The 21068-nt window shown below is 38.8% G+C and overlaps 1 protein-coding gene across 5 annotated transcripts in view; it reads left to right on the top strand.

The window, feature by feature from the left end:
- Positions 1-21068, top strand: part of RTTN (rotatin) — a 161933-nt gene that overhangs the window by 120621 nt on the left and 20244 nt on the right. For all 5 annotated transcript variants that reach the window (XM_040478586.1, XM_040478587.1, XM_040478588.1 and 2 more), the window contains 6 exons: positions 221-416; positions 2841-2931; positions 5415-5568; positions 8119-8256; positions 11414-11631; positions 20411-20516. In XM_040478586.1, coding sequence (XP_040334520.1) covers positions 221-416; positions 2841-2931; positions 5415-5568; positions 8119-8256; positions 11414-11631; positions 20411-20516 — 903 coding nt within the window. The remainder of the gene's footprint in view (positions 1-220; positions 417-2840; positions 2932-5414; positions 5569-8118; positions 8257-11413; positions 11632-20410; positions 20517-21068) is intronic.

A 21068-nucleotide genomic window follows, 5' to 3' on the forward strand; every position in this document is an offset into this window, starting at 1 on the left:
ACACACACACACACACACACACACACACACACACACACAGTGGAGAAGTTGGATATCTGCTTCCTTGACCTCAGGTTTGTGATGAGCCGGGCCCTGGGGAGCTCCCCAGTTGTGTCTCTTTGGCCCTCTCAGGGGCTTTCCTCCGGTGATCAGAACTTGCGAATGTTGTACATGAACACAAAGGAAACAAAACTGTGCTAATTTTTATGCTTATCCTCAGTAATCGGTCAGCATGAAACCTCGTCGGCACGGCTTCCTCGCGACGCGTCCCTTCCTGCCGCTCTGCCCAGGCAGCGTGTGGTGACGCCGCCTCTCCTCGCGGCGGTGTGCAGCCTCCTGGATGGCCTCCTGGCGACTGCGCCGGGAGACACTGCACGCGCTTTTCGGCAGGCCCGTCTCGTGGAGCTTCTCTGTAGGTAAGAGAGGCCGGGCAGCAGAGACGAGTTGGTGCAGGACTTCTTGCGTGCCGGGAAGGTATCTCTGTCTTCTTTCTGGCTCACTAGACTGCGGGGTTTTGCTTTTGCCAGAATTGTCCTGACGGTATCAATTTAGATCTGTTAAAGTACTCGTACGGGTTTGTTACGCTGACTGTTACTCCCACCATCCTGATTTTTTTTTGTAATTCAGAGGTTCTGAACCTGATTTGTCTTGCACCATACTCAAGAACTGTGGTGCAGTCCCTTGGTCATTCTAAATGGAAGTGAAGGGCTTTGGGGATTCACCTCTGTAGGGCTATGTCAGAATAAGGGCCATTGGTTGAAAATCGTTGTTTAAATTCATTTGGAGTTTTTTCATTACTGGGGATTAAACTCTTTATTACATAACACTCTGATAAAATTTAGAAGATCATGATTTCGTTCTTTCATTTAGCTAATGTGAATGAGCTTCTGGCTGGACCTTTGCATTATCGTGTTGGTTATATGTATAGTGAGAAAGGCTGTAGATACTGAATCAGTCCCACTTAGGGTCTTCTCACAGGGCATTCCCTCCCTAGTGTTACATTCTGGGGGAAGTTACTATTAATCTCATTAATAACATCTGGTTATTGGGGTTAGCATGAGGATCAAGTGATGACGTCTAGGATACTTTTTTTTCCCCCCTCTCTCTTTTTTTTTAATATGAAATTTATTGTCAACTTGGTTTCCATACAACACCCAGTGCTCATCCCAAAAGGTGCCCTCCTCAGTACCCATCACCCACCCTCCCCTCCCTCCCACCCCCCATCAACCCTCAGTTTGTTCTCAGTTTTTAGAAGTCTCTTATGCTTTGGCTCTCTCCCACTCTAACCTCTTTTTTTTCCCCTTCCCCTCCCCCATGGTCTTCTGTTAAGTTTCTCAGGATCCACGTAAGAGTGAAAACATATGGTATCTGTCTTTCTCTGTGACTTATTTCACTTAGCATCACACTCTCCAGTTCCATCCACGTTGCTACAAAGGGCCATATTTCATTCTTTCTCATTGCCACGTAGTACTCTATTGTGTATATAAACCACAATTTCTTTATCCATTCATCAGTTGATGGACATTTAGGCTCTTTCCATAATTTGGCTATTGTTGAGAGCGCTGCTATGAACATTGGGGTACAAGTACCCCTATGCATCAGCACTCCTGTTAGGATACTCTCTTTATAGTAACTGTTCCTTTGCTTTCTTCCCATCTGGATTATTATAGCCAGTGGATTATTACTACCTCCTGTTGACCCCGTAGTCATTTGCATTGCTCTTCTTGAGAACTTTCACTGTCTGAGATATCATCCTCCTCTTTGCCAAATTGCAGTACTTTCTCTTTCATTTTGGGATATTAAGAAAACTCCAAAAAGAAAGAAGTATCCTTGTTTCACTTCACTTGCCATTACTCGTTTACCACTCAGATAATCCGTGAGGTGTGAGTTTGTTCACAGTTACTCATCATCTTTCCACCGTGATAACCTGCTAGACTTGGAAAAGGGAGCTGCCTGTTGATTAACTTTCTTCTTGGATGTTTTTCTGCCTCAAGAATGATCAAAATGGAACTTTAGGAATACTCTTGCTTCTCAAGAAGAGCCTGTTGTGAAATTGAGGCCACAGAGTTATTAAAGAATCTTTTATGGCAAAGCCTTAATCATATTCTGTACCTTTTCTTTATTCAGGACTTGAAAACTTTTTCCTGCTTTTTTTTTTTTTTTTTTTTTTTTTGCATTATTTTGTTTTTTACTTTGTAAATCAAAACTTATTTCCTAGCAAGTATTTTTCCTGTTTTAAACAGGAAACTAACCACCAAGTTTTTTCTCTTGTTTGCTTCCCTTTTAGAAGGGCTTCTTTATATTTTATTCTGCTTTTCATTAGATATTTTTTCTTCAGAATTCTGTTTCCCATGTTTATTAGATAGGATCTTTTCCTGTGTTCTAAAATAATTATGGGATACCTTTTTATATACATTTATTATCTTTATGAAAATCTGTTCTCTTTGTTTTTACTTTTCTTTTTATTTGAGTAGACACAAAATGTTACTTTCATTTCAGGTGTATGTCTTAATTACTTAACAAGTTTATGCATTATGCTGTGTTCAGCACGGGCATAGCTACCATCTGTCCTGTTCCATCACTGTCACAGTATCATTCCCCGTGTTCCCTATGCTGTGCCTCTTATTCCGTAACTTTCTCGTTCCATGGCTGGAGGCCTGTGCCTCCCTGTCCCTGTCACCCATTTTGCCTCACCCCCCGCCTACCTTCCCTCTGACAGCCATTGTTTTCTGTAAAGATCCTTTCTCTTGAATTCTGTTCAAGGTTACATTCAAACTTCAAATACTGATTTATTAATTTTTAATAAGCAGCACACTACTCATCTTTTCTGCTCTTTGCAGCATCGCAGATGCCACCCTCCTAGAGAGCTGTGTCCAGGAGCTCAAGGCGCCACTGCCTTTGTCCCCTCCCGCTGAGCACATGCAGGCTCAGGTAAGTTTCTCACGTCTCCTTCTCGCCTCATGTCTGTTTGTGCATTTGTTTTAAGTGCCAGAAACATAAATTCTGCTAAGGATATACTAACCATAGGAGAAGGATGAAGATCTTTCAGGATAGACATGGTATAATGAGGTTATTTGAAATAGGTTACTTAACATTTTAATCTGAGACATCTTTGGATGGCAGAAAAGGGAAGTGAGGTTTAAAGATCTATATTCTCTTCCTAATTCCATTATTAACCAGCTGTAGATGTTTATTCACAGATCTGGATATCTTTGAGCACCATATTAAAAAAAGAAGACATTATATAGACCACCTTCCCATTCTGTGATTTTAGAAGATGTCTAATGTCTATCATTTGCACCTAAACTGAAGTTGTTAAAATAGATAGTGACTAAATTCTATGTATTTTCAAAACCCAACCTAAGAAAAATAAATTTATTTTTGTTTTTTTACAGATATTTACTATTTTTAAGTTCTTGATTGTAGCTCGAGTCTGTATGTAAAGTATGCTTAATAACTCCTTGTGTAGTTGTTGCTAGTAGAAATGTTACCCTAACTCAGAGTTTAAGAAGGGCTACAAGATTTGCTTTGCGGTGCTGTCTTTGTGGTTTCTGACCACGGCAGGCCCCCTCTTATAAGGCTGGGTAACACATCATCTTCAAAATACTTGTCCCAATGCAGTCTGAGCCTTTGCATAAGGCTCCCTCCTCCGGTTCACTGTCCAGCTGACAAATCTTTATTGAGGGTCTACCACGTACCAGGGTCTTGCCTGTGCAAATAAAATAAAGATTCTTCCTCTCAAGTTGGGAGAGCAGATCATGAGCAAATCCATATACACATCTTTCTGAGAAGAACAGCTAACAAAGGCGCCAGGAAATGCTTTCAGAGCTAGGAGGGTAGGGCTTTTCCACTTACGGTGGTCAGGGAGGGCCTTTCAGACAGTGACATGTAACCTGGGTTAAGTGAGGACACTGCCAGATCCCTGAGATCGGGGTTGGTTTGTTCTATCCAACAAATAGCAAGGAGGCCAGAGTGGCCAGAGCAAATCTGTGGGGGTTCATGAGGCCAGAGGCTGCAGTGAGCTCCATGAAGGCAGGGCTGTGACTGTTTTTAGGCATCAGTTGTGTACCCAGTGCTGAGCACAGTGCCTGTCCCATGGAAGGTGCTTGTTCGGTACTTGTGTAGGCCAAATGCTTCTTAGCTGTTTGTCCTCACACAAGATTCCTCATTTGTTCCAGAAAAGTTCTGGAACCTCTTCTCTGCCAGATTGTGTTCTAGGTGCCAGTGACAGATGTGTGAACAAAGAAAACACACACGCCTGTCCATATGAATTCTGCCCTTGGTGCAGAAGACAGTAAGCAGTAAATAAAATGTGAACTATTTTATCAGCTGGTGACAAATGGTATGGGGCAGGGGTGGCGCCTGGGTGGCTCAGCCGGTTGAGCATCTGACTCTTGATTTCAGCTCAGGTCATGATTCCAGAGTCATGGGATTGAGCCCTGCGTCTGGCTCTGCTCTGAGTGTAGAGCCTGCTTGGTTTTCATATTCTCTCTCTCTGCCTCTCTGTCTCTCTATCTCTCTGTCTCTCTCTCCCTCCCTCCCCTTGACCGCTTGCTTGCTTGCATGTTCTCTCTCTCGAGCATTCTCTCTCTCTCTCTAAAACAGAAGAAAACAACCCCCCCCACACACAAATGGTATGGGAAAAATGAGTGTGAGGAAAAGGTGTGCGGCAGGGGAGAGGGTGCTGTGTTTGGTAGGGTGGTCAGAAGACACCTCGCAAGGGTGAGATCTGAGCTGAGAGCCGAGGCGCTGAGGAAGCGGGCCGAGTGTGTGGGCTTGTAAGAGGCTTCAGTGATTCCGTGGTTCCCTCTCTGATGTTTCTCCATTTGCTCTCACTTTCCATGGCTTATCTGTTTATGGTAACACTTCATACATTAGATGTCAGACTTATTGTAACTGCAATCAATAGTGTTCAGTACAAAGGCATCAAAAGACTCCACAACAATAAGGAAATTAAATGTTACAAACTTGCATTTTACATGATAGGAGATGTATTGAAGAATGTTTTGTCATCTTTCTTTCTTTATGCAATCATAGGCTTTATGACTTTGGAATGCCCCTTCCTACTTCTTCCAGAATATTGATTCCACAGTTTAGCTACTTAAAAACTATAAAGGCTCTCTTTCTTTAAAAAGAGTTTGAAATTTGGCTTTGAAAATACTGCCTTGTTTGGTATTATTATACTTGACAGTGTTAATGTGATCATTAATGGTATGTTTATTATATGAGAAAATCATGCTGTCTGCTATATATTCATTTTAGATCTTTAAAAATTATGATTAATATTTTGTTAGTTTTTTATGTAACTTATCGTACAAAGAAAGTGACTTATAATGCATAGAAGACAGAAATATCACTGAGCTAGGCTTTTCATATGATATGTTTTGTTTTACTTTATCTCTTTTTTCAAATAGGTATCCTCTCTCCTAGAATACCTGTCGTCTTTGTCCAGGCTTCTGCAGTCATGTTTACTGGTAGATCCTGACCTTGTGATTCAGGAAGAGCTTCTGAAACCTCTTACCACAAACATCATCAGGGTCCTCACCATATGCATCAAAGATGTGTTAGGTAAGCTTTATTTTTTTCACGTTTAGTATGGAAGTAAAGCATATTGAGGGACAAAAAAGAATCTTACTCTGCACCAGGTACTCACTTCAAGGTTGAATTTTATGTCGTGTTTTGCCGATATTTTGGAAGGCTTTTTTTTTATAACGTGTTTTATAGTTTGGGTGTTTTAAGTGGTTCCAGGGGGCCATTTGAGGCAAGTATGTAGTATAATGAAGGACTGTACCCTGTGCTGTCGGTTTAAATGAGGGCAAAGTTCTTAATGTAATGTTAGCAAGTACAGTGAGTTTTAGATATTCATTATTCTTACAAGCTATGGATACAGCCACATGACCTACTTATAACTTCTCTGCAATAACAACTATAAGTATCACATATAATAAAAATTTTGGTAAGGTCCTAAATTATTGAAAAATATACTCTGATGAAAAGTTGAATATAGTACTTAATAGAAGAGAAAATTAAAACAGTATAGGACTTTATCAGAAATAAAATATGGTAATTATTTAAAAGATTTTATAATGAAGTAATTGATAATTTGACTATTGCCAAATGGCTCTTTGCCTATTAATTCATTCTTATTTAGGTTTTTGAATTTTATGGATTTGTTTGGTTTTAGGTAAGTGAAATGTTTTATGATGCCAGCAAATCTAGTCCTCAGTGTCCAATTAGTGTTCAAATATCCAGGTGTAAGAGGAATAATAATTCCTTACTTGGAAATTTTATAAGTGGCCGTGGTATCCTAACTAAGCAAATCAGGGTAGACTGTGCATTCCCTATGAGGGCAATATCACCCTCCAAGAAGTGAAAGGGTGGGGGAAGAAATCTTAATTACGATGGTCTGTGGCCCTTCAGAGCTCAGTTAGTTCAACCCAATAAAGTCATATTTTTTAGTATTTAATTTCTCTTATTGGGTGTTCTTGGGTATGACTTGGGAAGCATTGGTGTTTAGCTCGTGGAAGATAAACAGGAAATATGCAATATCAGTGCTAAAAACTATAGTGCATAGATGGTTGTGACTAGAGGACTTCTGATTCAACACTTGATCCCAAAGTCATGTGGTAAGAGGTGGCAAAGTCATGTGGCAGGATGTCCCAAAGTCCTATCATGTCTTGGTTGTCATTGGCTGACTGGTGGATGTTTTTTTAATTGATTCTACTGCTTTTGTGTCTGACTTGGGCTTTGAGAATTAAATAAAAATAGTATATGTTTTATTATTTTGTAAGTTATTTGGCCCATCATTAATTCTGTAAAGTGCTGAAAATAAAAAACGTCAGTGATGTCTGAATGTATATCTCATAGCTGGTTGAATTAGAAGTCATTTTCTCGTATCAAGCTAAGGCATAAGTTCAGTAAAAATACTTTTAAGAAATTAATTTTTGTCTGGAAAAATAATACTTTTGAATGATTTTATAAAATATTGATTATATTTCTAGTATGTATTGTATGTGATTTACTAATTTTCATGTATAACTGGATACATTTTAATTTATATGAGCAAGTAAATTATATTGAAAGTTACTTAGCAAGAGAAGTTATAAAGTTAAATGTTAGATAAAAATAAGAATTCTTCTTAATTTTTAATTTTAACTCTCAGCTTAAATGTTTTATTTGGCCATCTTGAGTAAAATCAGTAAGCCTTATACTTAATCTTTTTTTTTATGTATAAAGTAAAGATATACTGAAAGTACATAAGCAGACGTATAGAATCTGTGGAATTAAGATTTCATGGGGATGATAAGGAGAAAAGATAGTCTAAAAGACTCCTTATAGAGGTGAGAGTGATGGAAGATTGAGACACATACCAAGGACTGCTATAGTCCAAACTCCCTGGAATATACCATTTCCAGGAGAACCTTGAGATGGACGTTCTCAGTTTGCTCGGTAGTGGAGTTTGACGAAAGCTGGCAGATACTGCCGGTGGCACGGTCCGAGAAGACACTCCTAAGCTTGCTACTGCTCTCTACCTCCGTTTGCCACGTAGAGAGGGGAAAAGCTGTCCTTAGGATAGAAGTGAATTGCTCCATTCTCAGCCATAGGCAAAGCTGCAGAATCCTCTTCTGTGTTGTTTTTTTTGAAGGGCAGTACTCTTGGTTCTTCAAAGACATTCTCCTTGCTTTTCTGCCATGACCTTGGCACATTGTGCTTTCTTCCTCCACCCTGCACAAAGGGGAGAAAGACAACAGGAGAAACTTGACTTTTATAAAAGTGGCACAGACAATGCCATGCTTTTACAATATGCACGATATGTAGTTCTGAATTTAAGGCGTACCATTCAGTTTGTCATACCTTCTGATTTGTTGTTGAATAGATGTTAATGAGAGGAAGATGTGTGAGTGTGTATTTATTTGTCTTTATGTAGGGGGTAGATGAGAGAAAGCTTTAGGAAACAATGAAAAACTAATGGAAATAAATGTTGGATCATGCTGAATTACATTTATCTTCATATGACACGTGCATGACTCTTACTTGAAGTATGATGAAGTATCTGGTGAGCTTTGTATTTTCTATTCTTTTTGTTAATAGCTTGAAATGTTTTCATTAATATTATAGATGTAGAGTTGGTATCGGCTTTTTATCACACGTGGACGCATTTATTTAACCTTCTGGCCGTACTCCTGAGGAAAGCCGCTCTTGCCTCTCTCCCGGCTATGACAGTGGTTCTGGCCAAGCACTGGGCAGCAGTGATCGGTAAGAAGATGCACTCATGAGGCTGGGGGTCTTTCTGCTGCTAAAAATTAACATAATTATTGGTTACAGTTTCTATATGTGTATTCTCTAAAATTAAGTAATTATAAAAAACTAATTAATTATATTTGAAAGAGAAACCAGGTATTTACTTTGAGAAATCTGCTGTGTTCTTGAAGCACCTCCAAAATGCATTTTTGAAAAGTTGAAACCCAGTTGAAAAAACTATAAAAACAAGGTAAGAAAAGCCTGTGGTGTTATGAAGAGACGTGTGATATGACATGATTGTAAAACAATGAGACAGATTCTCATGTGTTGGTGTAGAAAACAATCTCTTTTCCTGACATATTTACACTGTAAGTGGGTAAATCTACACCTAAATACTGTATATATGATAACATGGAAACTTATAATAAGTATAGTGCCTTGTCTGAAGATGTAAGGATTTTCTTAGAGTACAGAAATGCTAAGAGTGTAGTTATAGGTATTTATTTTTATAAGATGTTCTTCATATAATTGTTGCCTACTAGCATAAACAAATTATTTATTTATTTATTTTAAAATGTTTATTTACTTTTTTTGAGAGACAGCACAGCAGGGGAGGGGCAGACAGTGGGGGGCAGAGGATCCGAAGCAGGCTCTGCGCTGACACTGGAGAGCCCGATGTGGGGCTTGAACTCATGAACTGCGAGATCACGACCTGAAACAAAGTCTGATGCTCAACCAACTGAATCACCCAGGTGCCCCAAACAAATTAGTGTTTAATGTTTATTTATTTATTTTGACAGAGAGAGAAAGAGCAGGGGAGGAGCAGAGAGAACCTCAAGTAGGCTTCATGCTGTCAGTGCAGAGCCCAATATAGGGTTCAGTCTCACAAACCGTGAGTTCCTGACCAGAGCAGAAATCTAAAGTTGGATGCTTAACCAACTGAGCCACCCAGACGCTCCGACAAATTATTCTTTTAAATAACTACTAATTTTTGATGTAGTCTCTTAAATTTTAGCATAGCAAGAAGACCTTTTTTTTTTAACATAAATGCTTATAAATAACATTTATGTTACTTTTTAAAAATAACTAGTTTAAATGTATTCAAAATTGAGTTCTATTTTAAGTTTCCATGTTATCACCAATTTTTTTTTTCATATTTTACTTTGTCATTTGGTCATTTTATAAATTTAGATGGATGATACATTTTGTGACCAGAGTGGTAGTTTTGAAGTAATATTTACAGGGAAATACATGTTCAATAAGAAACAGAATTGTTAGTTGTTTGGACATAGGAGTTCTGAGTTTACCCTAATAGGAATAGCGTCCATTTAGAAATTGTTATTTTGTTAAGAGAGATTAAAACTGAAAGAGATTGTGTAATTGAGATTTTCCTACAGCCGTAGTGGGGAAATTAGTTTACCCCTTGATTCACTCATAATACAAAGCAAGGTCCTACTCATGTAGCATACCTACGCCAAGTGGTCAGATCTGGGCCGCTGCTCGCTCTGATAAAGATTTTATTGGAACACAGTCATACTTATTGCCTGTGGCTGCTTATATATACTTACGTGTTGCCTGTGGCTGCTTTCCTGCTACAGTGGTAGTGTTGAAGAGCTGTGACAAAGGCGTATGACCTGTAAAGCATAAAATACTCATTTCCTCTCTAGCCCTTCGCCTTCAGCCCTGCTTGAACACTGTTCACCTGACACGGTTTTCCTGGTGATAAAATAAGGACATATTAAATTAAAAATCTATCTACAAAACACGTGCATGGTAATATGGTGCTAATCAGAAATACTGCTAAACAGCTAGGTTTGATAGTAGTAATGTTTATGGAAACTTAACTAATAAAAATGATCATTGCTAGTCCTTGTCATGGTGTTTTTCTTTGTTTTTAGTTTCCATCCCATGTGCTCATAAATATTTAAAACATCTCATGATCACTTTGTAACTTATGTTATCTATAACAGTCTTTTCTCAAACTCAAACAATATTTAGACATCATTTAAATGAACATAATTCTCATAAAGTGACACACTAAAATATTTTTCTTATGTTACTTAAGAGAATAAGAATTTCTTTAAGCCTGAATCTAGGTAGAAATTCTTACAGTTATAACTCTTATAAAGGTATAAATTCCAAATAATAGAAAAGTAAAACGTAACAAAATTATAAACCCGTGATACTCAGATTAATAAAATTAATATAACACATCAGATGTTCATTTGATTAAATCAGTGCTCACAGGAGGAAATTAATGACTGATTCAGCGTAGATTCTTTTGAGTTGGCTTGCCTATTCTTTCTAATCTGTGTTATGTTTGCAAATTTGTTCATAACCACTCTTGTTCTCTATTTTTTTTTAATTTATTTTTGACAGAGAGAGAGAGAGAGAGAGAGAGAGAGAGCGAGCGCAAGTGTGAGCTAGGGAGGGGCAGAGAGAGAGAGGGAGACACAAAATCCGAAGCAGGCTCCAGGCTCTGAGCAGTCAGCACAGAGCCTGACACAGGGCTTGAACTCACGAACCGTGAGATCATGACCTGGGCCGAAGTCGGATGCTTAACCGACTGAGCCCCCAAGGCACCCCTCTTGTTCTCTATTGTGAACTGCCATGAAACCTTTGTTTCTACATCATGTCAACACTGCATAGTCTTGTTTTAAGTACTATTTAGCATCAACTTGTTTGAAAACAGAAACATAACTACACAGTGATCTAGATAATTCAGAGTGCAGTTACATTAATTTTTTTAGGGTAGCCCTGAAATAAAAATTAAAATGTTAAAAATTCTAGAAACTTTGTGGATCTCAGTAGACCCCAGAGGGATCAATATTCATATATATGTGATCCTCTTATTTTGGGACTTAGCAAATACTGTGTATATGTCCATTCGTGCACGCGCACGCACACACACACACATACACACACACACACCTTCATACGAAAAACAACCCATATAAAAAGAATGAAATGAAAATTTAATAGATCCCTTGATTGTGTTGTCTTAATATTGACTATTTATTTTTAAACAAACACTAGAGTTATTCTCATGATCCTTATAACTACTGGTAACTTTACTTCATTAGAAATAAAAAGGCTATAAACTTAATTACTCAGATCTGATTCACTTCTCTAATTTTGAAGTTGTTTTCAAATATTTGCATATCTCTTTTAGATATGTTGTGCACTTGTGTGGGTTTGTCTATAACCTGCCCCACCCTGTGTACTGCCAGCCTGCAGTTCCTTTCTGTCCTCTTGACTGAAGAAGCAAAGAGGTGTCTCCAGGATAAGGATAAAACAAATTTATGCCACAGTCCATCAATTGCTTCACTCCTTGACAAAACTCAGGAAAATCAGAAATCTCTAGAACGACTTAATGAAGTAATTCTTCAGGTATGTGATTTCTTGGTCTTTCAAAACTTTTAGTGTTTCAGTAAATTGACTTTCAGTCTTTGTCTTGTACAAATCTTTTTCAATCATTTGAATTAAAAAGTGATTAATGTTCATTTTGACCATTTAAATAAAGGTATATGAAGTCAAATTAACAATCTCTTCTGTGTTCCTGGCCCTCTGATGTTGGTGGCTAGGTTCTTTAATGAAAATGATATACAAATTCAAAATGAAATAGTAGAAATCTAAATCCAGCAGTTCACCAAAATAGTGTGCCATGCCATGACCAAATATTATTATTACATTTATATATTATTTATATTTATAATAAATATTATTTATTTATTCATTATAATAAATAATATATAAATGATCAATAATATTTATTATAAATAAAATTTATAATTATAATTTATAATATTATATTTCAGGAATGCAGGTATAATTCATAATGTTTTGCTGTTTTAAAGACACGTCTATGTCTCTGAAAATATGTCCACCTAAATGACATTTGATTTATATAAGTGAATTACATATATTTAAGGTAGTTTGTATATAGAGGTAGGTGGACTTAATTGGCACATTTGTGAGAAAATGCCACCTTTCTAAACCATGCTGCCTTTGTTATAAACTTACTTTCTGCACTCCTAAAACATGAACCAAGAATTTCGTTCATTGGAAAACACTCTAAAATCAGTAAAGTATGATTTTATAAATAGATTAACAAAAAAATTTGAAGTGTTTCCTAAGTTGCATAGTTGTTTTTACAAATAGGAAATTGCTAGATTTTTCAGTATTAAGAATCCCTCTTTTTAATAGTCATATGGTTTTATGATTTTCAACTTCTTGCTGAAAGGTAGAAAAGAAGTAGACTTTTGCCTTGAAGGATTTGCTTCCATTTCCCAGTCAGCCTGCCACATTTTATAAAGACAGAAGATTGCTCTAGTCTGCCGATTTGTTGCCGTCCCTTTGCTTCTTAGAATTAGGGGGTTTTGCCCCTTTTCTGCCTGTGGGAGTTATGGATGTGCAGATCTTGCTGGAATGGCCACTTTTGGGTTTTGGGCCGCAGCCTCCATTATGTGGGAGCACTGGAGACAAGGCTGATAGAGGCAAGGACGGCTCAGGTCCAGCTCGAGCCTGCCCCAAGCTTAGGGCTATTGGCAGACTCTTGCCTCTGTCTCCTTTGCCCAAGGGAGTACAGTTACGTTCAGAGCACAGATAAGGAGCCTGATAAAGGTCCCACAACATTTTCTCCCATCTCCAGCAGCTCCTTGGGAAGCTGAGATTCTAGGGGGAAGAGAGCCCCACAGCATTGCTCGAAGTCACTTACTCTTAGGAGGCCCCAGCTTCTCTGTAGCTACTGCCTCCTTGCTCCACTCAGCTCAGAACCCAAGCTGGATGGCTGGGTGCCAGTTATCTCATTCCCCATCAAAGCAACTGGCTTTATCTGATTTTGCATTTGAAAGCCTATTGTAAGAGGAAACTCAAATTCACACTTTTTCAGTGGTCGCCCAGCCCCACTTCAAAAGCACTATTAATCTCCTAACTTTGGCTTTGGTGGGGCACCTTTCTCCTAGGCTCTTATGGACACACTTTCCCCTCAAGGAATGTAAGGACCTGTGGAGCCCTGCATCCGTTTCTTTCCCTCAGTGAGGGCAGTGCACCTCCCCCGCCCCCTGCCCAGGCCCCGAATGCCCTGTCTCTCTGGGAGTCTTGAACGCAGCCATGACCATGGGTCCTGCAGCCAATCCTGGACCAGGTGAAATTGAAAGACCTCCAGCTAGGCCAAACCAAATGTATTTTACTGCCCAGCTGTTTTTCTTGCTTGTTGCTGGTGCTGTTTCAAGAAATCATGGTTAGGCTTGTGATAAATACGGGTCCATGTTGGTTGACGAACCAGATTAAAATAAATGTATGTAGTAAAAATTCTGTGCCACAGGAATTTTCTAAATTTACCTTGCCCTTATTTTTCCTTAATATTTTGTAATACTGTTCATTGTAAAAGTTATCATTTATACTCTTTTGCTGTTACCTTCTTGGCCAAAGAAAATGAGGTACCCTAGAGCCACAGGGCATCTCAATGATTTTCCTAACGACTAGCCAATTTTCCTCTCCATTTCTTCCAAATTACAAAAGACACAAAGTATTCTATGTGGATATGGATACTTTAACCAATTATAATAACTATTTTTCCTAATAAATCATACTCTTCTTGTTCATATAAACAGTAGAATATGAATACATGACATTTGTTAGAAGGACACAAGCAAGTTCAAGACAAAGAAAGTAAAGAAAGGAAGTGCCTGACGTGAGATGGGACATTTATTAACGAGCTTTATTAAACTACAAACACTATGTTTTCTTTGCTCTGCCCTATATAAAGATATGTGAATTAAAATGTTATTAAAATGTGAGTTACGAAACAGCAACACATAATGATAAATTACATGTTTTTTAATATACGTGAATGTAGGCTATGGGTTGTGGCAGGTTTTATACAAAGGAAAGTAAACTGCACTCTTTAAATTATCGGAAGAAATAGTATACTAAAATCGTGACCTTCGAAAGTTTATTTCGATTATCTGTAAAATCTTACTCAAAAATATTAGATGTGTGACCTTAAGCACATCACTTAACCTCTTGTGATTCAGTTCTTAAAATGCCATTGCAAAAGGAGAGAATTGTATTAAGCTTTAGCTGGTGCTAAAACTCTCCATCCTCCTCATACATTATTATGTTGTAATTTCAATTAAAATGTTTTGGCAGAGAATCTTTAAAACAGCTGCTTTATCGCACTCTCCCACAGAGGATACATGTTAAAAGTTTGCATTTGGTATTTGTATCTTAAATAATGTACAGGTTTATTTTTTCATAATTCCAATTTGAGGAGGTTTGAGGGTTTGAACATGCTCTGAGAAACTATTATGTCTTTTGACATATATGTCTTACAATACAAATGTTTTGACCATGGAGACCATATTATCTTTTGACCGTAACGTATTGAACAAATACGACTTAATGGTGATTTTGCCTTACCTAGTGAGATACTCAGAATGTTTCATTTGCAAATAAATGTGGATCACAAGATTAATACAAATGCTATAATAATAGATTTTGCTCATAATTGAGATATTGAATTAATTTTGCTCCTTGTATTTGGTCTGATATCTAAGGGTAGTAATGGGAGGAAACAAAAAAGTCTTATTTCACATTTTTAGGAGATATATTTTGCACTAGTGTTTAGTGAGTGGTGAAGTTCAAGAGTAAATCTGTTGGAGAGAAGAGCTTATCTATTTGAGATACTGCTGTGTCAATCAAGGAGTATTCTCTATAATTTAAAAAACCTGTTCTTTATATCAATGCTTTTTGGAAAGAAAGCAAAAAGTCTTGACCTGGAATACCTAGATCACTTAATGTATAGAAGGAATTAGATCTAAAAAGAGCATAAAATTGGGGAGGGGCAGGGGTGCCTGGGTGGCTCAGTCGGTTGAGCGTCCGACTTCGGCTCAGGTCATTATCTCGCAGTTCGTGAGTTCAAGCCCCGCGTCGGGCTCTGTGCTGACAGCTCAGAGCCTGGAGCCTGTTTCAGATTCTGTGTCTCCCTCTCTCTCTCTCTGACCCTCCCCTGTTAATGCTCTGTCTTTCTCTGTCTCAAAAATAAATAAACATTAAAAAAAAAATTAAAAAAAAAATAAATTGGGGAGGGGCAGAGAGAGGGAGACACAGAATTGGAAGCAGGCTCCAGGCTCTGAGCTGTCAGCACAGAGTCCAATGTCAGGCTTGAACTCAAAAACCACAAGATGATGACCTGAGCTGAAGTCGAATGCTTAACTGACTGAGCCACCCAGGCACCGCAAAAGAGCATAAAATTTAACTAAATTACGTTGAGTCCTGATTTTCTTTCTTTCTGTGGTTAACAAAAAGACAAACTGTTTCTTGCTCTGTATCCTCCTCCTCTTTTGTGTGTCTGCATCATCCAGTAGCTGGTGTCCGTCCCTTCAGCTATCTGACATGTAATCTTAGCCTCCCCCTTCTTGTCTCCAGGGCTTCTTGTGCTTTGAGCCCCGTGCTCCTGCTCTGTGCACAGATGCTCAGAAGGACTTCTCAGTCTGAAATAAGTGCTACATGGAAAATTATAGAAATTAAATCCTCTACTCTGACCTTTGGTGTATGTTGAAAAGTATGTGGATTTACTATAGGTTAGACCTGCTTGTTTTTTGTTTGTTGTTAGTTTTTGGCTTTCATATCTGTTTTTCTGTGTACACATTTTAAAGTGCCTAACAGGTTTACAAGTTTTATATGCAAAGTAAAAGACGTCTTCCTTCATTTTCCTCTTCTTAGAGGCAACTATTCATACCTCGTTTAGCTGATTGTTTAATAGTTTCCCTTCCGTGTCTCTGAATAACATGCTTGTGTTTGTCTATCTTGGTTATTCCATTGTGGACATTATCCGTTGACTTCCTGCTTTGGAAAATGAGACTGGAGTTCCCTTTCCAGGCCCCACCCACCTACCTGGCCGCAGTGGACTCCCTTCTCATTTCCCTGCCATCCTGTATCTTCACGGTGGCTAGAGATGAGGCAGCATGGGGTGGTACATCTGTGAAAATGCTGTGCACGGTTGAACTGTGTTGCAGACAATGTCTCCCTTTCTCTGCCTGCACAGCTTCCTTTTTTCTTGGAGGTAAATTGTATTATTTTTAAATTTGCTGAGTTTTCTGTTATCACTGATTAGCTCCATGCTCTTTGCCAGCAATCGAATGTCCTCTCAGTATATTCAGAAATGTCAGAACTTCGTTAGCTTCGTGTTCTAGAAGCAGTCACTCCCAACTCCTTCTGACCTGCTTGGTGTGCAGTGAGATCCTGGGGTCTCCATTCGCCTTCCTCCTGGGGAATTCCTGCAGTCTCGCGTCTCCCGTGTTCTCCTTTCCTGCTTCACTCCTTCTTTGGATAGTCTGTTCTCTCGTCGCTTCCAGAACAAAGGTGCATAAGCAGCTTTTTCGAGGTCTAGACATCTGAGTCTTTTTCGACCCTTACATTAAATTTATACTTCAGTGAGAACTGTACATTGGAAGTCCTTCACTTCAGAATTGAGAAGGCCTTGTCTCTCCCCTTTAACTTCTCATGTTACTGTAGAAAAGTCTGAAGCCATTATGATTTCTGGTTTCTCTCTCCTGGGAGTGTTAAGAATCTTTTTTTGGTCTTCAGCATTCTGCATTTTCCTGATGAAGTTTCGGTGGGGAGGGATCTATTTAATCTAATTTAATCTAATTTAATCTAATTGTGCTGGTCTCTCTCGAAGTTCTTTGCATCTGACATCCCATCTACTTCGTGTCTTCTATATGTTTGGGACTCCTAAGTTTTCTTCTTCCTACATGGTCTCTTTTCTTCTCTTTTTTACTCTTTATTTTGATTTCTGGTTTCTGGTTAGGGGATTTTCTCTGGTACGTGGTAATGTTGGTTGTCTGCTGCATTTAAAACTGGGGGACTTAAAGTAGACTGGAAGCCCTGGGCATCTGAGTGGAGCCCGTCAACTGCAGGTTGTACTGTGTAAGGCGATTGGGCCGGGGCCCTTTGTGGCCTGCCTTCTTGAACTTGTCAGATTCCCTAAGAATCTCTCATCTCCTGCCTGGAGCTGAAAAGCCAACTGCCAAATGTTTTGTGGCAAAGTGGAAGGAAGAGAGCTGAGGTCTTAGAAATTAATTTGCATGTATCACTTAATCCTTCCTGTTTTCAGTGTAATACCCTCACTTGGAAATATGCCTCATTTCTGTCAGTTTAGAACCTTTCTTCTTCTTCTTTTTTTTCATGTTTATTTTTGAGAGAGAGAGAGATAGAGAGACAATGAGCAGGAGAGGGGCAGAGAAAGAGGAAGACATCGAATCTGAAGCAGGTTCCAGGCTCCGAACTGTCCGCACAGAGCCTGGCCCAGGGCTCGAACCCACAAACTGCGAGATCTTGACCTGAGCCAAAGTCGGACACTGAACCGACTGCGCCACCCAGGTGCCCCAGTTTAGAACCCTTCTAATTCATCCTGTCCAGAGACCAAGTCTCCGGTTTCTTATAAGGGGTGGGGAGGAAGAGTGGCTTGGCTGTGCAGAGATTGGCGGGTGGTGGGCAGAATCTGTTCATTGAGCTGCTTCTCAGAGTTTTTTTCAAACAGTCCTCCTTTGCTCTCACTTCCAGGAGTACCTGCTGCTCAATTCCCTCAGCTGTTGGCAATTCATTGTATGGACAGGGGTGGTATTCTGTGTTCTCAAGCCTGCTGATGCATTTGCCATTCATCTTTCTGCTTGCTAGTTTCCAGACTTGTCATGTGAGTGAGTGAGCCAGTGAGCAAGTAAGTGTGTGAGTGTCTGAGTGTCTGTCTGTCTGTCTGTCTTGGTGTTTAATCCCACTTCTATCATTTTGATGAGATTTCATGCGGGAATAAAAGACACATCTATATGAACCACTGGTTCCCTAGAACTCTAACTTCCTTTTTCTCCCTCAAATCTGCACAGAGTAGATGAATCATATATTTCAATGAGATCAGTTTGGTTTTTCTCAAAACATTAATACATGAAAGTGCAATAAGGCCATGTATACCAGAGCAGCTTTCTTATTAATGGTGAAGATTAAGCTTATAGACAAATTAGGATTCTCATAATTAACTATAATGATTATACTCCAAACAAATTCATTATCCTAAATAATTTGCTGCCTTTTTCCTCACCTTCTTCATGACTGTGAAATGTGATCTTTGCCAAGCATCCCTGGGCCTGGGCATTTAGTATCTAACTTGTTGGCCAAATAGGGACCTGCCTGGTTGGAGGCAGCAGCCTACGTGCTGAAACCACTATTTAAGATGGAATCACTCCGCCCATGGTGGTGGGGCTGGAAGGGCCCCCACACTCTGCAGGCTCCTCTAGGGTCACATTGCCAAGTACAGGTCAATCAGGAAGAGTGAAGCTGTGTCTGTGTATTTCTATAGTTTATGTAAGATTGTATCATTTTGAGTTTAATACTGGACCATTGAAAATTACTGGTAGAAGGAAAAATTATGAATTTGAATTATATCTAATATTTATAAATCATATGAGGAACTTCTAGATTCTTCACCTGGAATTTATGAACTCTTTGAAACTGTAATTAAAATTTATGTGAATATCCACATGACACTCTTACTACAAAAGATCTCACCTGAATGTTCTCAAGCCTTTAGAGCTGCAGCACCCAGTAAATGGGACATATAGAGCGGAGAAGACAAGTTCACATCACAAGCAGACAGACCCAGGATGTGGCGCATTCTAGAGGATGACTGGTCTGGTTTACTCCACAACTCAGCAACAGGAGGGGAATGGAATGGAAACCCTGGTGGATGGGTCGGGAGGTGTGAGAAAGACAAGTGCCTAGATTTAGGAGATGCTCAGATGTGGTGTCAGGGCTTTTATTCAGTCCTGATTCCAGTAAACCAACTGTGAGGAGACATTTTTGAGACGAAAGAGAAAATGTGAATTTGGACTGGATATTAGGTTGATACCAACAAATTATTGTTAAATATGTTAGGCGTGATGATGTTAGGCTTTCTGGTTATGTATATTGGAATATGACAGTATATGATATTTAGTATTTACTAGAAATTGTTCAGCCAAAAATTTCCAAAAAGTATGGGCGTTTGGTGTTTCATTTCCTTTACTCTTGTACATATTTGAGATTTTTGATAATGAAAACAAATTTTTTTCTGAGAGAGAGTGAGCAAGTGTGAGTGGGGGATGGGCAGAGGGAGGGAGGGAGAGAGAGAGAGGGAGGGAAGGAGAGAGGGAGAGAGAGAGGGAGAAAATCCCAAGTAGGCTCCACATTCAGCACAGAGCCCTGACAGGGGGCTCAATTCCACGACTGGGAGATCATGACCTGAGCTGAGATCAAGAGTCAAATTGCTCAAATGACTGAGCCACTCAGGCACCCCAATAATGAAAAAAATTTTAATTCAAAATTATCAAATGTATAAGGGAAATATATCAAAATATTAGTATTCTTAAAATTACAAGTGATTTTTAAAATTTACATAAGTTAAAAAAAATTTAAATATTTTTTTGAAAAGCATGTGATGTGACAGATAAATGTTACTGTAGAAATGAAAGATGGAAAGGGGAGCCTGCGTGGCTCATTTGGTTAAGCGGCCGACTTCGGCTCAGGTCATGATCTCGCGGTCTGTGAGTTCGAGCCCCGCGTCAGGCTCTGTGCTGATAGCTCACAGCCTGGAGCCTGTTTCAGATTCTGTGTTTCCCTCTCTCTGACCCTCCCCTGTTCATGCTCTGTCTCTCCCTGTCTCAAAAATAAATAAATGTTAAAAAAAAAAAAATGAAAGATGGAAAGAACCAAATCACCTGAGGTACAGTGGTACAGTAGGAAATTGAAGGAGGGGAATGTGTCTGAAGAAGAAAGGAATTTGATGGCAGTTCTCCTCTTCAGCAGTTTTTTGAGGACCCTCTTTAACAAGTTAACATGTATGTATGTGCACTCCCTGGTGAATTTGATGAAGCGCATGAACATGCTATGTGTTCATACTAAGTACAATTTTTCCTTCACATCGTGGTCTTTTCCATATTGTAAATTTCATCTGCAGTCCTTGTCACACAGAGCATGCTCAGTCTCAAATCTTAATGATTTATCAAGTTCCAGTGAATTTCATGGAGTAGTTGAAACCTAGCAATTCCTTTTAAATAGGCCACATCTTTTATTCACAACAGTTTTGCTCCAGATTAAGTTTTTCTTCAAGGCAGTTTGATATATATTTTCGCAGTGCTATGAAGGAAAACCCTCCAAGGATGTCCTGAAAAGAGTTGCTGCAAATGCACTGATGTCACTTCTGGCTGTCAGTAGGAGAGCTCAGACACATGCTTTGAAAGGTGAGACACACAACATATCAGCCTTTATGGCATGTTATCAATTCATTTATTTTACTCCTTGTTCATTATAATTTTCTTTGGATTCAAAGTGTAAAAAATTTATAATCTCAGTCTTACTAAAAAGAGTTGTTTTTTTTTCCCAGACAGAAACGCAGTGAACATGTATTACTTTTAAAATAGAAAGATGATATATGTAGATTATTTTTTGAGTAATGATTCTTACCCTAAAGAATATGTAAATAGTAGAGGAGCTTTAAAAGTAACACATTACTCAGTGTCACAATAATTAAATATTAGTAACCACCAGCACATATTGCGTACTTGAAAAAAACACATAGTTTTTGATAGTAGTAACAGCAGTGTTAGACTGTTGGGTATTTTCACGTAAGTTTCCCTTGGAGAGTTTTGTGATTTCTCATCTGTGATCCGAGAATACAGGCCTTCGAGTTAAAGAGACTAACAGCAACGTGGAGTCCAGTCATTTCGTTTCTTTTTTTTTTTTTTAATTTTTTTTTTAATTCTTTTTTTTTAACGTTTATTTATTTTTGAGAC

This window comes from Herpailurus yagouaroundi, unplaced genomic scaffold, assembly GCF_014898765.1.
Source record: "Herpailurus yagouaroundi ecotype Mexico unplaced genomic scaffold, PumYag 142, whole genome shotgun sequence".
NCBI classification, from domain to species: domain Eukaryota; kingdom Metazoa; phylum Chordata; class Mammalia; order Carnivora; family Felidae; genus Herpailurus; species Herpailurus yagouaroundi.